We start from the raw sequence: 19728 nt of genomic DNA, 5'->3' as shown, positions 1-19728 counted from the left end.
CACTGAATGTCTGTCTTTTGCCACAGCCTGGTGACCTAGTCCTTTATAACATAACATGTAATCCCAGAGAACATGTAACAACGCACAAAACAAATCCAACAAAACTTAGCCTGGGGGCACCTAGCTTTAGTCACTTGACTGCATATAAAATTCTGAAGGCCAAACCCGAAGTTTCCAGCCAAGTTAAAAGTGGGCAAAAAAGTAAATGTGGAAGGACAATGACGGCAGACTCGCAGCCCTCAAGCCACCCTTGAAGGAGCACAACAAGAAAGCCTTCGCAGCCCACCCCCACCGGTGCCTTTTCCGTGATTTTCCGTGATATTTACGGGGCGCTGCCCGCGGGGTTACCTATCGGGGAGTACCGGGAGGCGGCTGTGTTTCCGCGGGGCCCGGCGGGGTGTGAGGGGAGCGGGCAGGGCAGGGCCGGCTCCCCGGCGAGGGCAGGCGAGACCGGGGCCGCGCCGGCTGCTCCTAGCGGCCGCCTCAGCGCCTCCGCGGGCGAAGGTGCCGGGAAAGCGCCATCCCCCGGCGGGGAGGTCCCGCGGCGCCGCGCTGATGCGGAGAAAAGCTCCATCTTCCCTCACGTGACTTCGAGGAAGGGGAGCGGTGCTGCCCGCGGGGAGCCGCCACCGGACGCCCCGCAGCCGCCCCGGGACCCGCGCCCCGTAAGTGCGACACTGCCGGGGGTCCCCGCCAGCGGGAAAGCGAAAGCCGGCGGAGCCGCGCCGCGCCGCACCGGGCGGGCCCTGGGGGAGCCGAGCCGGGGGCCCGGGGCCGTCCCGCTCCCGAGGCGCCGCGCTTGACCGCCCTCCCCCGGCCGGGGGCTTTTTCCCTTGTAAACCTCGCGGCGCCCCGTCGAGCGTTTTGCCCCACGGGGTTGTGAGGGTCCAGCGCTGCCCGTACGGTGGGAAGGAAGGGAGGAAGAAACGAAGGCGGGCGTAGTCCTGCCCTTCAGTAGTTTGCCTCATGGTCAGCAGCACCCCTGGTCTTCCGGGGCCGCGTTAGGCAGCGCCAGCGAAGCGCTGATGGGGGTTCAGGCTTGTCTCGCCGGGCCGCGGCGCCTCAGACCCCCTTGCTGCCTCCCAGGCTGCGACAGAACCGCGCTGGGGCGGGTGAAGCCACCTTACTAGCCGCCGGTTGGGCCGTCGTGTGGAGAAACCGTATTTCTCACTTTCAGCCGAGTCATTCGCTTTCGGTTTTGTGCGTTGGCAACCTGTGCCTAACCTGAGACGCCGGTAATAAATCAGGTTACTTAATGCAGAATCAAGTCCCCAAAACAGGAAGGGGGTTCTTGGATAATTAGCCAGAGATGGTAACGGGATCGATTTCAAGTCTCCTCTTGAATGCTGCCGGTGTTAACGGCACCACATGGTAACCAAGCATAGGGTTTCCGGAGGAGAGTGTAAGAAATGTCCTGCTGGGCAGTCTCCTGGCCGGGTTTCAGAGCTGCTGTTTGGGGAGAGGACGCGCGCGTGGTCACGACCCGTGTCCAAACTCCTTGTACCCCCCCAGCACCCGCAGACGAGACCTGCTTGAGAATCTGTGCTCCCCAGCGCCTGTTTGTGGGTCAGTTGCCCGTGAATTCACCTAAATTCTTTTCATCTGCCACCACAAAATCTTGTGGCAACAGATGCCCCATTTTGCACTGTCTGCTGTGTAAGACGGTATTTTTATTTGTTTGTTTTAAGCAGGTTTAAGAGTGATATTTCTAAGCACAGAGCATACAGATGGTTATGCGTATTCGTAACAGCACAGTCAGCACATAAAGGTAGGCACATACCTAAGTTTCAGGTCTAAAAACATGAAGTTGTGCAGTGTAGAATTCTTCACGTGTCTCTTAGCTTTGTAAGGAAGGAGGTTTCAGAAACCCAGTATATGCCATTTTTGTTTATAAAATGGTACATTAAAAAAAAAAAAGCCAAACCCAGCTTCTGGTATTTCATTCTGGAGTGTTCTGCTACAAAAAGAGCCAATACCCTCAATGTTGTATTTTTTTTTTCCCATTCCCTCATGTTTCAATGGATTTAACAAGTCCACCATGGTCTTTACAAGATAATGGTTTTGTAAGTATTTCCTGAAGTATTTCCTACCTGAAATGATCTGTATTTGACAGTACACTCTCTCAATGAAGATACATGTTTGGACTGCAAGGATGGTGGTTCTGAAACTTTTTAAGTGGCATAATCATCTTCCACCCTTTAATAGTGTGGACATTTCTCATTCCTGTCCTCTGCCCTCCTCTCTCCCACAAGCGCATCTTAAGTTCCAGATGTCCTTGTCCAATATAAAACTCTTTGCCCAAACCTTTTACCTCAGTTTCTAGCAGGGTCTCCCTACATCCTTTCCCTTGCAGCTGGCTCCTGTTTCTGCAGGGAGAGTCCCATCACGGTTCTATGAGAGCTTTCCTTTCCTAACTCCCTTGCAAATCCGTCTCTGTAGAGATTTCATAACGGAATTTCCTCTTTCCCGGTGCCTCCCTTCATTCAATTCTTGCAGCATGGCAAGTAGTTTGGATGGGACTTTTCCTGGGATTTCTTGTGTTTTCCTGCTTGTTTTTTTTGCCTTTTTTTTTCTTTCTTTCAGGTTGAAAACTGTTGTCTTAGAACATTTTGCAGTAACAAGGAGTTTCCAGTTGTAGCATGTGCATCCATCTGTTTTCCTGCACTCAATCCCTTGGGTGAAGGAATTTTTTTCCGGTTTTAAGTTATATACAGATGTGGATTTCCCTGTTGCTTAATAGGCATTTGAAACTGGACAAAGTAGTGGAAATGTTTATTTATTTATTTATTTATTAGGAAAAACCCAGCATTACCAAGAGAATTGACTAGATTATCTAACAGGTCCTTTCCATGCCTAAATTTCATGATTCACGTTCAAGTTTTACATAATCTTACGTAAAAGGGAGGGATTGTTTCAGCAGGTCTCTTTGGATTTTTTTCTTTTTATTCTGCAGAATATTGCAGCCATAGAAACAAAACAGAACAAAGAACACTTTCTCTTTTCTTGGGCTTTATCCAGTTGTAGTTTTCCTATGCTTGTGAACTTCTACCCTAATGTACTTTAATTCTGAAATACTACTTTTAACACCTTTCTCCCACTTGATGTTACCTTTTATTGTCCAATCTCCTTGCGCTTGTGAAAAAAAAATAAAAAAAAATTTTTTTTGCAAATTTTTCTCCTTAAATTTGTATATTCTTTATACATTGTCTTAGAAGAACTGCTGAGAGAGCATACAGATAAACCTTTGTGGTGTTGGAGATCTTAGTTCCCTTCAGACATAATTCCCTTCCCTTCAGGCATAATTTGCTTCTGTGACTTATCAAAATATTAGCCTGTGAATATTTTCGGTTGGATAGTTAACAAATAATGGTTACTGACCAGTCTTGAGTTTCTTAGATTTTTGTCCCATTCAGCCATAAAAAATAGTTCAATGAATTGGTTTAACTGTCAATGTATTAAAAGAGATTATGTGCTATATGCTATCCTCTGGCATGCAGATGCTAGAAAGATCTAATTATGAAGTTAAATGGGTCCCTCAAAATGTTAACTTGCCACATATCTTGCCTGCACAGTTGGAGAGAAACAGTAAATGGGCACATGGGCAAAATACATTGGACTGTCATTAATGCTGATACATTGAAAGCTACCATGGCAAAATGCTTCATCCAACTGCAAAGTGTTTATTCTTTCAAGTTTTATAGAATAATTTGAACAGTTTGGTGTGTCTCAGTTATTTATTCCCTATTTAAAAACAAGCAAACAAATAAAAACTGTGTGTGCTTCTTTTCTCTCCAGAGTATGGAAACCACTGACCCTTTTGGCCCATCAAAAGATGAAATGGAAAGTCTTAAAGAAGAACTGGAGAAATGGAAGGCAAGTTGTATAAAGTGCATAGAATAATGGAAACAAGCTGAAATATGCCTTGGAAGACCATTAGTCCATCCTTCTAAAGAAAATCAACTCTACCTCTGTTATAGCAGATGCTTGTCTAACTTGTTTTTCCTTCTTCAATGGTACATGTTTGTGTTGACCTCAGTGGTAACTATACTTGTACGTTTAAGTGAAATATTTATCCCTTAGGGGAATTAAAATAAATAAATAGGGCTTACCTCAGGTTTTGTTGGTTCTCATGCAAAAATATAAAACATTTTTTCTTTTCCAGGAACGACTTGAAAAAGCTGAGAAAGCAAAAGCTGATCTTTTCCTTTGTAAACTGAGTGCGGATGAAGAGCATGTTAAAGCGCAGGATGAGCTGACAAAGCTAAAAGACTTGCAAGAGAAACAGCGTAAGGAAAGCGTTATGTCTAGGGAAAACTATGAGGTATGGAGAAGGCTTACTCATAGCTGTCAATATTTGCAGAATGGTGAGGGAGGTGTTGATTAGAGAAAATGAGAATAATATTTCCCTTTCAGTTTAAACAGCTTTATCAGTTTGCAGTCTGTATGACTAGAATATTTTACACATAATTTTTCAATGGCAAATTAAGAACCAGTGCAATTAAAAAAAAAATCTTACAGTAATGTTTGTAGAGTGAAGGCAAAACTTAGACTCATCTTGTGTAGAAAATGATGATTGACAAAACTGGTTTTCCTCCTCCAGGATTCTCCACTTACAGATAAGTTTCAGATTTGTGTGACGCAGATAACATTGAATTGGTTGCTTCATTTGCTCCACAGCTTCCCTAAATCCCAGCATGTTTTACAAAAGGTTACAATATGCAAGAGAACTAGCATTTCTTAAGTCACTATGAGCTAGGAAAGCTTGGAGCTAATTTGGCAAGAGCCAGAGCCAGATGGCTTTTCTTTCTAGAACTAAATGGTAATTACCTCAATGTGTCATCATGCAGTTGTTGGTTCTGTAATAAGAGAAGTTTTCATGGACTGTCAAGAAGGTGTTTCAGTGAAGTTTAGTTTGGCCTGTAAGTCACTGGTGAGAAATTACAGCTTTGATATCGCAAACTCTTATAATATAGGCTAAGTACAAAGAAATAATACAGGTAGGGCTTATTTCATCAGAAGTTATTTATTTGCAGGGATAAACTCAAGCTGAGGAAAACATGGCTATGAAATTCAAACTTTTTGTCCTCACATGCAGAGTTCTATGTAACTTTGGTTCTGCTGCTGCTGGTTCATCTGTTCTTATTGCCTCCTTCACTCCTTATTCCTTGTGTTCATTCTGGTCCTCCAACTTTAATGTGACTTTTGCCTTTTTGGACTCCTGGAAAAAAAATCCTTTTTTTTCCTCCGTTAATGGCTTATTTTTCCCTTCTCTCTCTGAAATCCCTCTTAAACTATTGTTTCAAGTCATGTTTTATCTCATCACTGGTTATCAGCGTACTGTGACATTGTTATTTTCATGTTTAGTCTTATTTGTGCAGAGGAACTTCATATGCACAAGTAACTTTACCCATGCCTAGATAATGTTCTGCCCATTCAGGTCTGCATGAGATTTTCTAAGAGTTCTTTTTGGCTCTCCAATCATAAATGTTTTGATTTTATAGCCAGAAGAGGTCATTCTCAGCATCTGGCTTTTGTTTTACATTATCTTCAGCTGATGGGAACTGGTCTAAACATTTAAGTGGTTAATGGCTTTAAAGGAAAGATATTCTAATTGTGTATGGCTGGACCTCATTACTTCTGTTGTGTTTTCTTCTCCTCTGTTGTGTTGTCCATCCAGGAGATACTGGATTTAGTTACATGGGCTTTATGCCCGTTTAGGATTTATATATGTAGAGGAAATATGTTTCAGACAGGAGGAAGGGAATAACAGTTATTTAAGATCAAGTGTGGTACAAAAATAATAAAATGTGTGTCTGTTAACATAGGTTCTGACCTTGCATTTAGAAAGAATTAATATAACTATGCAAAGTAGAGTGTAATTTATGGTACACTGTATATGCTTGAAAACACTAATGCCTCATTTCTGAAAATGTTCTTACTGTAACTTACTTCAACTGAAACTGCTCTTTGCTGAGTAAATTTACCTTGTGTAAAGTTAAAGCTGTGCAAAAAATGTCTCGTGTGTGGCTGTCATCTAGAAAAATAATTAAAAGTAGAAATATAGTTTATAATGTCTATAGATTTTGCTAAAATACTTTTATCTTCTACATGTTTAATTTTGCATTTAATATTTTTCATGCTGTAGACAGAACTCTGTCTGCTAAATCAAGAAAATACTGAGCTGAAGAGAGAGATTGAAAAGCTCAAAGAAGACCTTGCAACAAATAATTCAGTGCTTTCACAGGATGTTCAGGTAACATCTGAAATATTTTGCAATTAGTCTTTTAAGAGGCTACATTTTTATTTTGTCACTTTTAGATTCTTTGGGCCAGTTGTTCAGCATTTCAACCTCTATTGATTTCAATAGAAAATGTAGCTCTAAGTTTTCTTTTCTTATTTCATCTGGCAAGATGATGTGAGGAAGACCAGGAATATGGAAACAAATACAAAAGTGTGAGATACTGGGAAGATGAGAAGCGTGAAGAAAATCAGAAAATGATTAAATGGAAAGCTAGAATAAAACATATGCATAACATTAGTAATTTTCAAGTATTTTTATTTAATATTTCTTGGGATAAGAGGATGCAAGAAAGGGATTATGTCCATTATAAGACAAATGTAGCATTTACTATAGCCTATATTGAGCTTGACCTGATCAGTCTCTCATATTACTCCAAATCAGAAATAACTCAATTTGCAGCCAACTAAATATCACTGATACTAAATGGATATACGTTCAGAATCCAAAGTGTCGTTTTAGCCATACTGCTGTAGACTCTGAGCTGTGCAGAGATTAGAACTTTCCGTTTGGAAACTTAAGCTTTTAAAAATCTGGTTTCATTCTGAATTGGAACACAACTAAATATTTTGAGAATTTACAATAAAATGAAAACTGTGATTTGTTTTTTATACAAACTTTTGCTTCAGAGTTTGAAGTGCTATTCAAGTGTTATTTAATGTTAATAATAATACAATATTAACTGTAGCTTCCTAAAATACATTTCTAAGTTTGTCAGTTTTCAGTACAGTCATTGGACAGGGCAAAGCTCTTCTAGAGGGAGATTCAGTGTTAGCAGGGGCCTGCCTTCAGTGTCTGAATTATCTTTAGGAAGAATGTCTCTCTTTCCATTGGCAGTAGAGGGAACAGGAGGAAAACAGGCTCCTAGGTAAGATGCCGAATTCAGCGTTTTGAAGATAGGTGGCAGGAATGCTTTCAGTACTCGGGCTATATTATCTTGACACAAACTTTTTGTTTTTTTTATTTTCTTCCACACAGGGATTTCTTTTGAAATAGTTATGTAAAGGTAGAAAAAGAGATACTTGAAACTTCCTCAAGTGTATTAAAATAGCCTTTCCTAACCAGAAACTTTCATGAACACTTTTAACCTGTCCTAGTTATAAAGTACGTGGATATTCTTACCTGTTTTACTAAGATGGTAACATGCAAGCCTATCTGTTAGCAGACTTCCTATTTCTGTAGGGTAGTGATGAAATTAGTCGCATATACATGGTAACATGAATGGCTCTGATACTTGCATTGTGCAAATTTTTCTTACCAAAAATACTCTAATTCTACAGATAGAAAACCCCATGGACTTCAACTGAAGCTTTTCTGTGTAAGGTCAAGGTCAAGCCCAAGCTCAAAATTAATCAAAAAACCACTCATAGACAAAAATCCCAGAACTAGACATGCACAACTATATTTAGTTAGGAGGTGTACCTGTTTTACGAGCAGTGACTTCAATCTGCTTGATTGTTAAACTTGTATATATTGTACTTCAAGGTGAGACTATACTGTTCATTTTTCTGTTATATAATAAATGGCAGATTTTTTTTCTGTATTGATTTTAAAATATTAGATTAAAAAAAAGGTAGCAGAAATGAAAATGAAGTTCACTCAAATGGAAGACATGAAGGATGGTTATCCAGATATGAACACTCACTGTGTGTTTTACGTAACTACAAAAATCCCATTCAGACTGAATAAAAACCAAGCACTGCTTACTTTTGAAGATGAGGAAGGTACGATGCATATTTTAATTGTAAAATGAATGTCACTGATGGGTAGATCTGAGGTGATGGAGGGACGGAGCAGTCTGTAACTCGCCTGTTTCCCTGAGATGCTTGCTGTTAGGCCTGCTGCCTGCCTGCAGGCGCTCGGGCTGGGCCCGCTTGGTGGGTAACTCGGCCGTGTGTTATGCAAGTATATTGCAGACAGAGGGCTAGTGTGCGACTCATTTGTTTTGGCTGCAAACTAACATATCTAATAGGCGTTCTCAACAGCCAGTAATGATGTGGTTTTCATCCAAGAATCTTAAGTGAAATATGTAAAGTCTAGTATTAATATTTTATAGAGAGAGAGCATCTTTTGACAGCAACTTTCATTCTAAAAATAGTAAAATATTTTACCTGTTGCCTATAACCAGCTAGATTTTACAGAAATATACGTGTCTGAAGATGTAGATAGTGGGATCTGGATACCTAGCTGTTACTTATTTCTCCTTTATTGATGCCAAAAGAGATTTTGCTTACAAGACTGGGGAACAGTCTAAATTCATAATGGTTACACAAGGCTTTTCATATCTGCAAACTTGTGATTTTCCTTACAGTTGCCCAGAGGCTGATAAAAATGGGTAAGCATACTGTGAACCTGGACAGCAAAATAGCAAATCTGAGAGCGAAGCCTGTTACACTTGAAATGGGAATCAAATTTGAGGTAATTGACTGAAATATAGAACTATAAAAATACAAACATGCAGTACTTAGGCTCAGTTTTGTGGGTGGCTTTCAGTCACAAAACGCACAAAAAAAATATTTTTGTTAGCTCCATGTCACTATTTCTGGAAAGAAGATCAACGTTTCTGAAATACCAGAGCTATCAATTCCTGATGACTGGATGAGAGACAAATTAGAGCTGCATTTCTACAAATCTAAACATGGTGGAGGAGAAGTAGAGAATGTAAAATACGACAAGAGGTCTGGAACAGCTGTTATTACATTCCTCAGACCTGAAGGTACTCTATGCAATATTTTGTTAGCCATTTTGTCACAGGCCATATTGTCCATTTCCTCACATTCTTTCTATGTTAACTTAACCACTGACTGTAGCGAATTATTCCTGTTCTACTTTACTCTCCCTGGGAAGAGTTGTGGTTTCACTTGCATATCTGTAAATAAAGTAGTATTTCGTAACATTCGTTTTTGATCAAACATGACTTTATGTAGCTTGTGAGTTTTGTTTCTTCTTTAACTTTGTCAAAAATCTATTTTTCCTTTGCATTGCTGGACGCTTATATTGGAGAGAGAAAATTAGGAAAATATGTTTGATTTTAGCTCTCCTTCATGACAATGAAGTTAAGAAAGGCATTCAGATTGCCTAACTTTAGGCATTCTGGTTTAAGTGTATGAAATTCTACCAAGATCAGTGGAGCCACATCCATTTAGTGCAGCTGCTTTAGATTTATTTCAGAAGCTTTTGTGGGTATTTAATTATTTTGCTTTGTTGGAAATGCCAATTCCAATTTTCAAATAAACTTTTGCATATAAGGAATCTACAAATGTGCTATCATATATTAGTTTCTAAATCTGTATTAAAAAAGGATTAGTTAGTTTTTGATGTGATTACAAAAATATATTTTTGATTATATTAATGTTATTCCCCATTTTCTCATTCTCCATTACAGCAGCTAGTGGCTTTCTGAGACATGCTACATGTTCTTTCTTTGTAAATGGAAGGTTCTATATGGTTTCTGTGTCCCCAAGCACAGAAAAACACTTGGAAAAGCTTCAGGTAAAAGAATCTAACTCACACTACCACGTAAATAGAAGGTATGGACAGAATTTTCTGTTCTGAGGACTGCAGAAGCTTTCTTGTTACTCAAACTGTGAAACTTCATAGCAAGTGGGAGCCTGCAATATGCTGTTGATAATCTTATGCTTTGCAGTGTGAAAGCTGTAATTCATTCTAAAAGGATGTGCCTGTTTTTCCTTGATCAGATTGCATCACCGTTTACCATAATGTCTTTGCTAGGCGGGAGGCAGATATTGAATTGTTTATGAAGTGAAGTAGGTTAATAGTAGACACAACAACAACGTATTTCCAAATCACAAGGTACTATCATATTCAGCCCTAATCAGATGCCTGGTTGATTGTGTCAGTAGAGACTCCTCTTATTCTAGAAAACATTTGCTCAATCACTTTTTCATTCAATCATTCAACCAAAATAATGTCCCCTTTTCCGGTAACTGCTCTACTTGCTCATCATATTCTCACTGAAATTTTTTGTCTTTTACTTTGTATGAATAAATTGTGATCAAGTCAGTATTGTATACTGTATATAATCAGGCCTTTAACTAAAGCATGTGCATTTGTGAGATTTGACAACATCCTTTGCAGGTATATATTAGTGTGTTGGCATTGATTTTGATTGAGTGATACCGACTAGAATCATCAGAGATCCAGAAATCCAGTGTGTGCATTAAGGAATGTAGGAGACACAAGTTAGAGGCTGGATGCATTACCTGTCAGATGCATTAACTGTCAGACTCTGCAGCCTGCGGAGTTCACAACTTCTGTTAGTTTCAGTGATTTAAAATATACCGCAGTGTCCAAAATCTTAAAATGTAATCAAAGATCATAGCTATAGCTTCTCAGGGATATGTTTATTTCCAGTATCTGTCAGTTCCTTAAGATGTACATGCAGCAGCTGATACATAATACAAGTTCTTTTGGTTTTCTTTCCTCAATAGATCTGTTCTGGGATTTCTAAGAAGACCATTCTGTTGAAAGGAATTCAAGAGACTGAAGATGATGAGGAAAGTGTACAGGACATGATTGAAATTCATTTTCAGAAGCCTAGTAACGGTGGTGGGGAAATAGAAAACATCAAATATGTATCAAAAGGGGTTACATGGGCTTATTTTGAGGAGGATACTTAAGGATATATGAAGTGTAAGTTCTGAGTTTTTGCTTCTTCAGAGGCATGGGAAACTATGCAGATAGTTAGAACTGTGCTTTAGTGTTCTGAAATCTATACTTGAAAAAGAGGAACTACCTGCCTTTTTGATTCAACTAAGCATAGAAATTCAATGAAAAACACTGCTTGTGATTCCAGAGATTCCTGATGAAAGTCATCGAAAAGGACTTTACCAGCACTTGAAACTTAATACAAGATTTTTTTCTGCAAATTTGAAGATTTTGTATCTTTCAAATTTTAGATAGGTGATATACTCCAAAGTGGGATAGATCTATTCCTTCTTAAATTTTGGTTAGGAAAACCAGCCATAACCTCTCTTGAAAGTGTCCTCACACACCTGCTTTTTAAGTGCCTTAGCTTTAAAAAGTCTCTCTCTGATATAACTCCAGTCCTGCTTAGGTTAGAAGATACCACCACACCTCAAATACTTCAAAGCAATTACTGTGTAGTTTAATAAAATTTCCATCAACGCATTAGTGATAAAATGGCAATAGGGAAAGGAGCTTTATGTATGTATATTTGTATATGTATATATATCTGTCAAATGGTGGTTGTGATGGAAAAGGGGAGAGTGTAAAAATGCCACAGATTTACTCAAGAAATTGCACCTTATGAGAAATGCTGAAGTCCTGCTTTTAGCTGTTGAAATGCTGATACTTCCTTGAGGATCTGATCCAACTTCTGCTGAGCTTCTAATAAGTTAATAGCCTGGTTTGCTGGGTTTTCTTATATTTGTTTCTACAGTTATTTTTTTTTCTTTGTTTTGTGTTCATTGTTTTGCTTCATTTAAAATGCTATCTGTGCTAGCTACAAATTTAGATGATTCTTTATCTAAAGCAGATTACTTTGTAACAGTACTGGGGAAACAATCTAATGATGAATGCTGTGTCCGAGGTATTTTGTTGCACGTGACTGGCCAGGTTTCCAACTCCAGAAGGGTTGGTATAGAGTCAGTTGGAAAAAAGCATAAAGAATTTAGGGTAAATTATTTTTTCAGCATTTAAACTCCTTTTGTTTCCAGTTCATCCTCTCAGTTCTCATTCTAAAAGATCTTTGAAATAAAATGGAAGTGCAAAGTCAGAGAAGGATTTATTTTCCCTAAGGGGGGATATTTTTGCTTTTCTGCTGTGATCCTTTTTATTTGCTACCTTGGGGTCTGAAACAGTTTGGCAGCAGTAATCTTCAAAGTAGTTTGGGTCCAACATTGAAAATAATATTTCATAATATTTGAGATCTTAGTATGCAAAAAAGGAATATGCCCTTAACTCTAGTGTAAGAAGAGCACTGCAAATATGTTCCTCAGATATTATTATTCTAGAGAAGTTGTATTTTTCAATTAATAAACAATAAATATGGTTGAATATAGAAAAGTAAAAGGCCAGTACCACCGCAGTTGATTTTGAAGTTACTGGAAGAAGATGCATGTGATTGTAGCTCCTCTTACTGTTTAGTGCATGCAAAGGCATGGATTGATCATCTGACAACTGTGAGATAAGTACTGGAGTACTTGTGGGGATTGTATACTTGTGCCTGTAGCTTTTTTGTTTTTGTTTTTAAAGACTACGTAGTTGATAAGATCAAATGCCTTAAAGAAAGAGGGGAAAGATTTAATGAAGGTTAAAAAAAAAAAGTCTGGAATTTTAACCATACCTCACTGATAAACATTGAGAAGTAAATCCTTGAAAAAGGAGAAAGTTTAAAATTCTCATAAGGTCTCACAGCGTGTGGGACTAGCGAGAAGAGGCAGGTTTTAAGTACTTAAAATCAAGATGAGATTTTTTAACAACAAATTTTGAGAAATTCACAAATTTGATTATCTTAATTTTCTGTCTGATGAATTAATTATACCGTTTAAAATTTAAAGCCGTAGCGGTGCCATAAAAAGGCAACGGGAAATCATTTTCCGTGGCGGAAGAACAAGAACACAATTTAGGTGATGTCAGTTTTCCATAAATGGCAATATCCTTTTTCTGCCGACTTAAGTGAGTTTGTTTTTTGACTGGGAGCTTGAAGAGGAGCTTTTTTTATACTTGTACGGAGGTAGCTCTCACGCTGAGGCAAACCTTAAGGCTGAAGCGGCCTTGGAGCGAGACGCTGGGACGCCTCAGGAGCCGGAGAAGCTCAGCGGCGCGTCTGGACTGCCGTGCCGGCGTGCTTCGTTACGCAGCTGTCCACGAAGGTGCGTTCGCTGCCCGCTTCCCGCCCTCGCGCCCCTTCCACCGCCCGGCCGCAGCCTAACGGACGCTGCCGCTGGAGAGGGACGCGGGCCGCCGAGGCGGGGGGCGGCGGGGGCGGCGGCAGCGCCCGCCCAGCGCGGGAGGGGCCGGCGGCGAAGCGGAACCCGGGACCCGCGGCGCGGCCATGGCGGGCGCCTCCGCGGCGGCTCCTCAGGCGCAGGTGAGCGAGGGGACGCGAAGCGGCGGCGCGGAGCCCCCGGCCCCGCCGCGGCCTCGGCGCGCAGGCGCGTCCCGCCCTTGCGGCGCTCGTTAAAAACTTAAGTGCGTTAAGTGCGCAGCGCCGTGATGGCTTTGTTGTTGCCTTCTCTCATTCCTCTCGACTGAAGTAATACTTAGTGCTCTAACAGCACTGAGGATTTTATGGCAGCTTTCGCCTCAGCTTTCAGTTTTCTGGTGTTAATAACAGGTCTGATTTTCCTCCCCCTTGTATTGATGTTTTAGATTTTTTTTATAGCAGCGTGAACTGCTGAGATCTCTTTGCGCCTTCCTGTCTGCTCTGAATCGTCTCTTCAGTGTTTATGTAGCGTTTCGCTGTCCTAACAACAACAGCCGTTCACGCTGTAGCTTACTTGGAAGAAAACAATATTCCTTTTTTTCAGGCAGTTTAACAAAACACCAAGCTCCTGAGTTACCTCGGGGCCTTCTGAGCTGAGGCGGCACGGCTTTGGTCCCCTGCAGGCCCTCGGGGCCTTGGCGGCTGCGGGATGGGGAAGTTGCTCGGCTGCTGCCTCCGATTAGCCGGGTTGGGAGGTGCCCAAAACGGACTTCCAAAAACTCCTAACCCCAACAGAAGACACTAGCGTTTCTCCAAAATACCGGCTGACAAGGCGAGAGACGCTGCCTGGCTGCTGCTCTTGCGGGGGGGGGGGGGGGGGTGCGCTGGTTGCGTGAGGCGCGACTGAGGAAACTCTTAACGTAAAACTCCTCATCTCGGAATCACCCTGTTTTTGCTTTCTCTTTGTGCTGACTGCTGCAAAAAAACTTGCTGTTCAGATGCACGTTCCCATCGGGGAAAAAAAAAAAAAAAGCATCTAATATGATTTAAGCTCTTGGCTCTTTAAATTTGATGGATGGTAAAAGCAGGCCTCGTGCCTTCCTGAATTAAAAGCAGTGCAAGGTTACAGTGTCTCACTGAATGTCTCCTCGCTCCCTTCAGAAATACTATAGCGGGGGTCCAAAAAGGTTTGGATGCATGTCAGTGAAAAATTAGTCTCCCGTGGCACGTTTTGCAGGCTTTCTAACTGCTGTGCTGGCCCTAATATTTTAGGCAGCATGGGTCCAGAAAAATCTTTTTAAGAGAAGTCTAAAGAGTTTAGAAAAAAATTAACCTCGAATACAGTCACTCAGAAGTTACTGACAGTTTGTTCCCACAAACGCTTCTATGCAGACATACTAAATTATTTACTTTCTTCCAAAAAGTCAATGAACTGTTACAAAATTTACTCAGTGTTCAGTAATTTTGTCATGATATTCCCAGTGAAATATTACTGTTTATTTCTGTGTAATAATGGAAGGAAAATATGCTTTTCTTTACAAGACATAGATGCAAATCCTATTTAGGATGGGTTTCATGTTTGCAGCATTGGGAGGTTTGGTTCTGATGAAAATCATGTGTGTATTTAGTTATTTTATGCACAGCAAATCTCAGATGACTGGGATTATGTTCTTCCAGTTTAACAAGGTTATCCATTTAATAAGTGGAGAGGGATGAGTCAGAGCATAACGCTAGATCCCAGCTCTCATGAATTTAACAAGGAAGGACTATCCAAATCTGACCCTACCATTCTGAAATGACAACCCTTATTCAAACGAACATGCAATTAACAATTTTCATTCTCTTAAAATTCTAAATATTAGAATCAAAGTGGAGCAAAGAGTCTTAACAGTGTGACACTGATCTCTTCATTTGGGAAGCTGTTAAATTTAGTTATAATCTTTACTGCTCTAACAAAAGAAGATACTGAAAGGGTGTAAATTACTTACAGAGTCAGGCCATTTTTACTCCACAGTAATGTAAAGGTGCCTGAGGGAAGTCTCTCATTCTCAGGAATCAAAATCTGATTCAGCAGTCTTCCTAATTTGTCTGCTGAATGGGGATGTTTTCTGTGCTAAAGGAACGGAAGTCACAGTAGCTGTCAGGGTGGATTTGGGTAAATATAAGGGAGAGAATCAGTTAATGGTGAAACTGTCACTGGTGCTACCTGTGTTTACAGTGTGTCGTGTCTGTGTACACAGGCAACAGGACAAGCTGCTAAATCAGCAAGGACGGTTGTCGTCTCCGGTGTTCCGGATGGCCTTCTGAACAATGATGTCATGACTGATATACTGGTGATTCATTTCCAAATGGCGAAGAACAATGGTGGTGATGTGGAAGAAGTTACGTATCCAACAATGGAGAAAGGAGTTGCATATATAACTTTTGAAGATCCAGAAGGTATTTAAATTAATAAACCATAGAAATCATAGCTGTCACCCAAAGAATTAGTCATAGAACGTTAACCTTAAAACAAACCACTTCAAATTGTGTACTGGTACTAGGATTTTATATATCTGGAAGACTAACACCTCTTTTTTAGTCAGTCAAGTTTTAGGATTTTACTTCTGTTCAGAAATAGTCATAACTCTGAACAGGTTTCATGCAAAGTGTTGGTTTGGTTTGGTTTTAGGGCTAAATTTATACCCTGCATAACAGACATGAATTTTATAGTCAGGCCTTTGGGAATAAATCTCTGCCAATTAATATTCTAAGAAGACAGACTTCTGTCTCTCGCCTCTGAAAAATTTTGACTGATGCATGAAATATTAGGCAAGAGTATTAAACCTCCTGTTTATATGCATGGAAAATTGTTAGCGAAAACATCAAGAGAAAAACACCTGTGAAGTGCTCCAGCCATCAGACTGGCTAGCACATTATCTTACTGTAGAACAAGTGAATCTGATTTTCTCTATAGTTGTAGAGAATGTTCTAAAGAAGGATGAACATCGACTAGAAGACAAGAGGCTGTCCAGATACTATCCTCTGAAAGTAACCCGCTACTGTGAAAATGTAAGCTCATTCATTATTTATTTAATCAGACATCCATTGCTATGTTAACTATTACCTAACTTCTCTAATTTAAAATTGTAGGTCTTCACCTCTGTCACATCTGTCCTCAATATGTCTATTTTCAAAGATCAATTTGTTTTAGAAGATCTGATACAAGAACTTAAAAAGAACATCACGGCTTTGAACTTTGGTTGTTTGCAGTCCAATGGGCATATTTCTGTTCAAGGGCCGTTTCCAGCAATCAAATTGCTAAAAGACTTTCTCTTATTAAAAGCAAAACCCCTTTCAGAGAAGGACAAAAGAGAAGAAAATAAGCACCATCAGAGACCAAAGAGAAGGCTCCAGCAGCAAAGACTTTCCATGGAGACAAGTAATTTCATTCCTGACCCAGATGGAGAAAAACAGGTGGTTGTTCTTGACACAGATATATACCACTACATGAAACACTTTTTTTTCAAGAAATTCCTAGTAAATTATGGTGTTGTGATTTCTGACATAACTGATGGTGAGATAACTACAGTGTATCTTGAGAATGCCAGAAGTAGGTCTGGCGCTGGTCGGGTTTTAAGAGTCAAAGAGGAAATTGAAAATCAGTCTATAAAACTTCATAACAGTTTACGTAAAGAAAGGCTCTATCTTGAGGGGCACACAGGAGATGAAAAGCAGAAATGTAAACAGGCGTGTGAAACTGTAAAATCCCATTACCCATATGTTTTGATTATTCCTTATGATACTCACATTGATATTATAGGAAAATCTTCTGAGATTTTTGAATTCACAAAGGAAGTAAGCAGAAAGATTCAGAGCCAAAAAAATTAGCTAGAAAGATCATGTTCACGTGGCTGCTGCAAGTGAAACAAGTCATCTCTGATTCCCAGTGAAGAACAGCAGGGCAATAGGGAAGCCCTTTTGCTCGGACCTCTAGATAAGCATGTTTTCAGTTCTGCAACCTTTCTCATAGGATTTCAAAGCACTTTACTGAACAAGAACCAAGCTTGTTTGCACCAAATATTTGCCATGGGCAGTTTCTTATTCCATGTAAAAACCCCATTGTACCTTTGGCCTTTCTTTACACATTGTGCTTCTAATACAGACTGTACTGGTATAACCTGTGCACCCTGTGTCACCGCAGATCTCATTTCTCCCACTCACAGTCTGGGAAGTCTGCACATTAGGGTAAAAAACCTGCATCTCCCCCAAATATCAAATTAAATTCAGAATAGGAAGCAAATCATCTTTGTGTCTCTCGTGACATGATGAGAAAAGAGGAATATTTAAAGAGTTATTAGCATAGGAAGTTAGACCTACAAAGCTAGATAAGCCAATGTGATACAAAATACTACAGCAAAGTTAGGATATCTTTCTTTGTGCAAGGAGATGACCGCTGAAAACAGGAACAGTGGCCTTTTTCTATGACCTTCGTCTGCAGAAGAAAGTTCTTGTCATTGAGATGCACGAAGAAGGTAGAGCTTTGACACTTGAGAAGAGGGAACACATGCTAATTTTACAGGCTTCTCACATCCTGAGAAAGACCTTAGAAGCTGGCACTAGAAGTTCTTGACCCAAGAAAGTAAGTGATTTTGTTTTCATAGGAGTGGTGCAGTTTTTTTCTTTGACAGTGGTAACAGCACCTGCAGTGTCCCTTGGCAGTGTCCTATGTTATTTAGACATGGGAGTATATCCAAAGTTTTGATGTGAAAATCTTGGGGCATTTAAACTTTTGAATCAGGTTTTGCTTATACAATTCTTATGCCCAATATAGTGATACAGAGTCCAAGTCATCTTCAGTTACAGATACTCTGAACAGGAGCATTTTTTTTTCTGTGTGAAGCTGGTCAGTCAATATAATAACTAATTAGGGACAGAAACACCCTTATGCCTTACTGATACTTTCCAGTTGTGTTTTCAAGACCAGTGTTAGAGGTTCCAAACAGTGGGGTGTCTGCCACCTTCATAAGAATTTCACAGTCTAATGAAGAATTAGTTAATATTAGTTACTTTCTAGATTTTGACAGGTCTCAATGTGTGTGTATATATATATAGTTTAAAAAATCATCCTTGTATGTGTTATTTTGGCTTTACAGAGCTATCGGAATGGTATCTGTCTGTCAGTCTTGCCCTTCACTTTCATTTCTGGGGTTAAATGACTGTTGTTAAACCTGAATGCTCGTTACAGAATTCCACCTTGTTCATTAAAATTAGGGACTAAGCCAGTCCACAGTAGCGCAGTCTAGTATTTTTTTAAAAAACAAGTTTAATTTTTCTGTATAAGGTTCCAAATGCACCCCCCCAATTTAGGCTTTTAAAAACTTTTTTTCTAAATTAGTTTCATTTTTTGTGACATGAGAATGTTCAGAATACTTTGTCAAAACATACAGAACACTTGCTCTTTTGTCTTATGTGCATGCAAAGCTTTTATATTTTTAAGGCATTAAAGAAATGAGTTATTCAAAATATTGTGTGTGTTTTCCTTGTTTTCCTTAAACCAACTCCCAGTTTTTTGTTTGGAAGCCCACCATGCTTTAGGCATTTTCTTGCCATGACTGAATATCCATTACAGTTATGCCAGTGGAAGATCAAGTTGTTAAACTAGTACCAATGCTGTGTATTAAAATATACTGTCAAAGTGGGGAGATGATGAGCTTAAGTACTTTGCTGAATTGGAAGGGGTGTGTGAGGGGGGGAGTAGTATTTAAAGGCGTAGTCTCTTCCAAGTTCCTCTGCAGTCAGTAGGTAAACCAAGAGGGAGTCAGAGGTGGAGCTGAACGCAGGAGCCCAGAATCAGGCCCTGGAAGAGCCCCTCGTCTGGTCCCCACTGACCAAGTAGACAGCTCTCCAACAGTTTGCTTCTCTGAATACTCTCCATAGAGCTTAAACAAAGACAGGAAGTTTTTCAACCTTGTAAAAGAGAAAATCCTCTATGAAGGGATAATCCTTTAATGAAATTAGTGCTCCTTCTTGTGTCTGGATTGGTCTTTTTCCAGGGTCTCATTTTTTTCTGATTCACAGCATTAGTATTTCCTATTCACTTCAGTAAATGTTTGAGGCTAGAATGGTAAGCCAGTGGCACTGACATCACTTTGAGTAGTGACGGGCAGGTTAGTCCTGACAGTGAGCTATATTGCTTTTTGAATCCAGTTTGACAACAGAACCATTTACAGCACTGGTACAGGTAGCATTCAGTTCTTGCTTCCTGGGTATTAGGTCAAAACCTGAAAATCTTGAAAAGATCACAGTTAACTAAAATCATTAATTTAAATACTTACAGGTAAGTTCCAAGCCAAAGTGTAGTGCTACTTCACTTACAAATCAGATCTCATTTAAGTAGTTCAGCAAACAGTGACACTGACTGCGCTGCTATCTCCATGGGCTCTGCTGTTGCTTTGTCATGCATAACCCAGGCCGGGACAGACTGATTTGCCTCAGTTCTTCTGCAGTTTTCATTTGCTCCAGAGGGGTACCCCACATC

At 40.0% G+C, this 19728-nt stretch overlaps 2 protein-coding genes across 2 annotated transcripts; both read left to right on the top strand.

Moving 5' to 3' along the window:
• Positions 1–594: 594 nt before the first annotated feature.
• On the top strand, positions 595–12496 carry NMI (N-myc and STAT interactor). The gene is made up of 9 exons (XM_067299429.1): positions 595–665; positions 3796–3873; positions 4163–4321; positions 6146–6253; positions 7860–8022; positions 8610–8716; positions 8825–9014; positions 9684–9790; positions 10750–12496. Exons 2-9 carry the CDS (start codon positions 3799–3801, stop codon positions 10936–10938), a joined length of 1098 nt encoding a protein of 365 aa, XP_067155530.1. The 5' UTR covers positions 595–665; positions 3796–3798; the 3' UTR covers positions 10939–12496.
• An 809-nt stretch (positions 12497–13305) lies between these two features.
• RBM43 (RNA binding motif protein 43) lies at positions 13306–19181 on the top strand. Its single transcript, XM_067299427.1, has 4 exons — positions 13306–13373; positions 15449–15647; positions 16165–16259; positions 16341–19181. The coding sequence occupies exons 1-4, from the start codon at positions 13338–13340 to the stop codon at positions 17076–17078; spliced, it is 1068 nt and encodes a 355-aa protein (XP_067155528.1). The 5' UTR covers positions 13306–13337; the 3' UTR covers positions 17079–19181.
• Positions 19182–19728: the final 547 nt, after the last annotated feature.

This window comes from Apteryx mantelli, chromosome 6 (assembly GCF_036417845.1).
Source record: "Apteryx mantelli isolate bAptMan1 chromosome 6, bAptMan1.hap1, whole genome shotgun sequence".
Classification (NCBI taxonomy): domain Eukaryota; kingdom Metazoa; phylum Chordata; class Aves; order Apterygiformes; family Apterygidae; genus Apteryx; species Apteryx mantelli.
The sequence above is the reverse complement of the archived record's forward strand: the minus strand, read 5'-3'. Positions and strand labels throughout refer to the sequence as shown.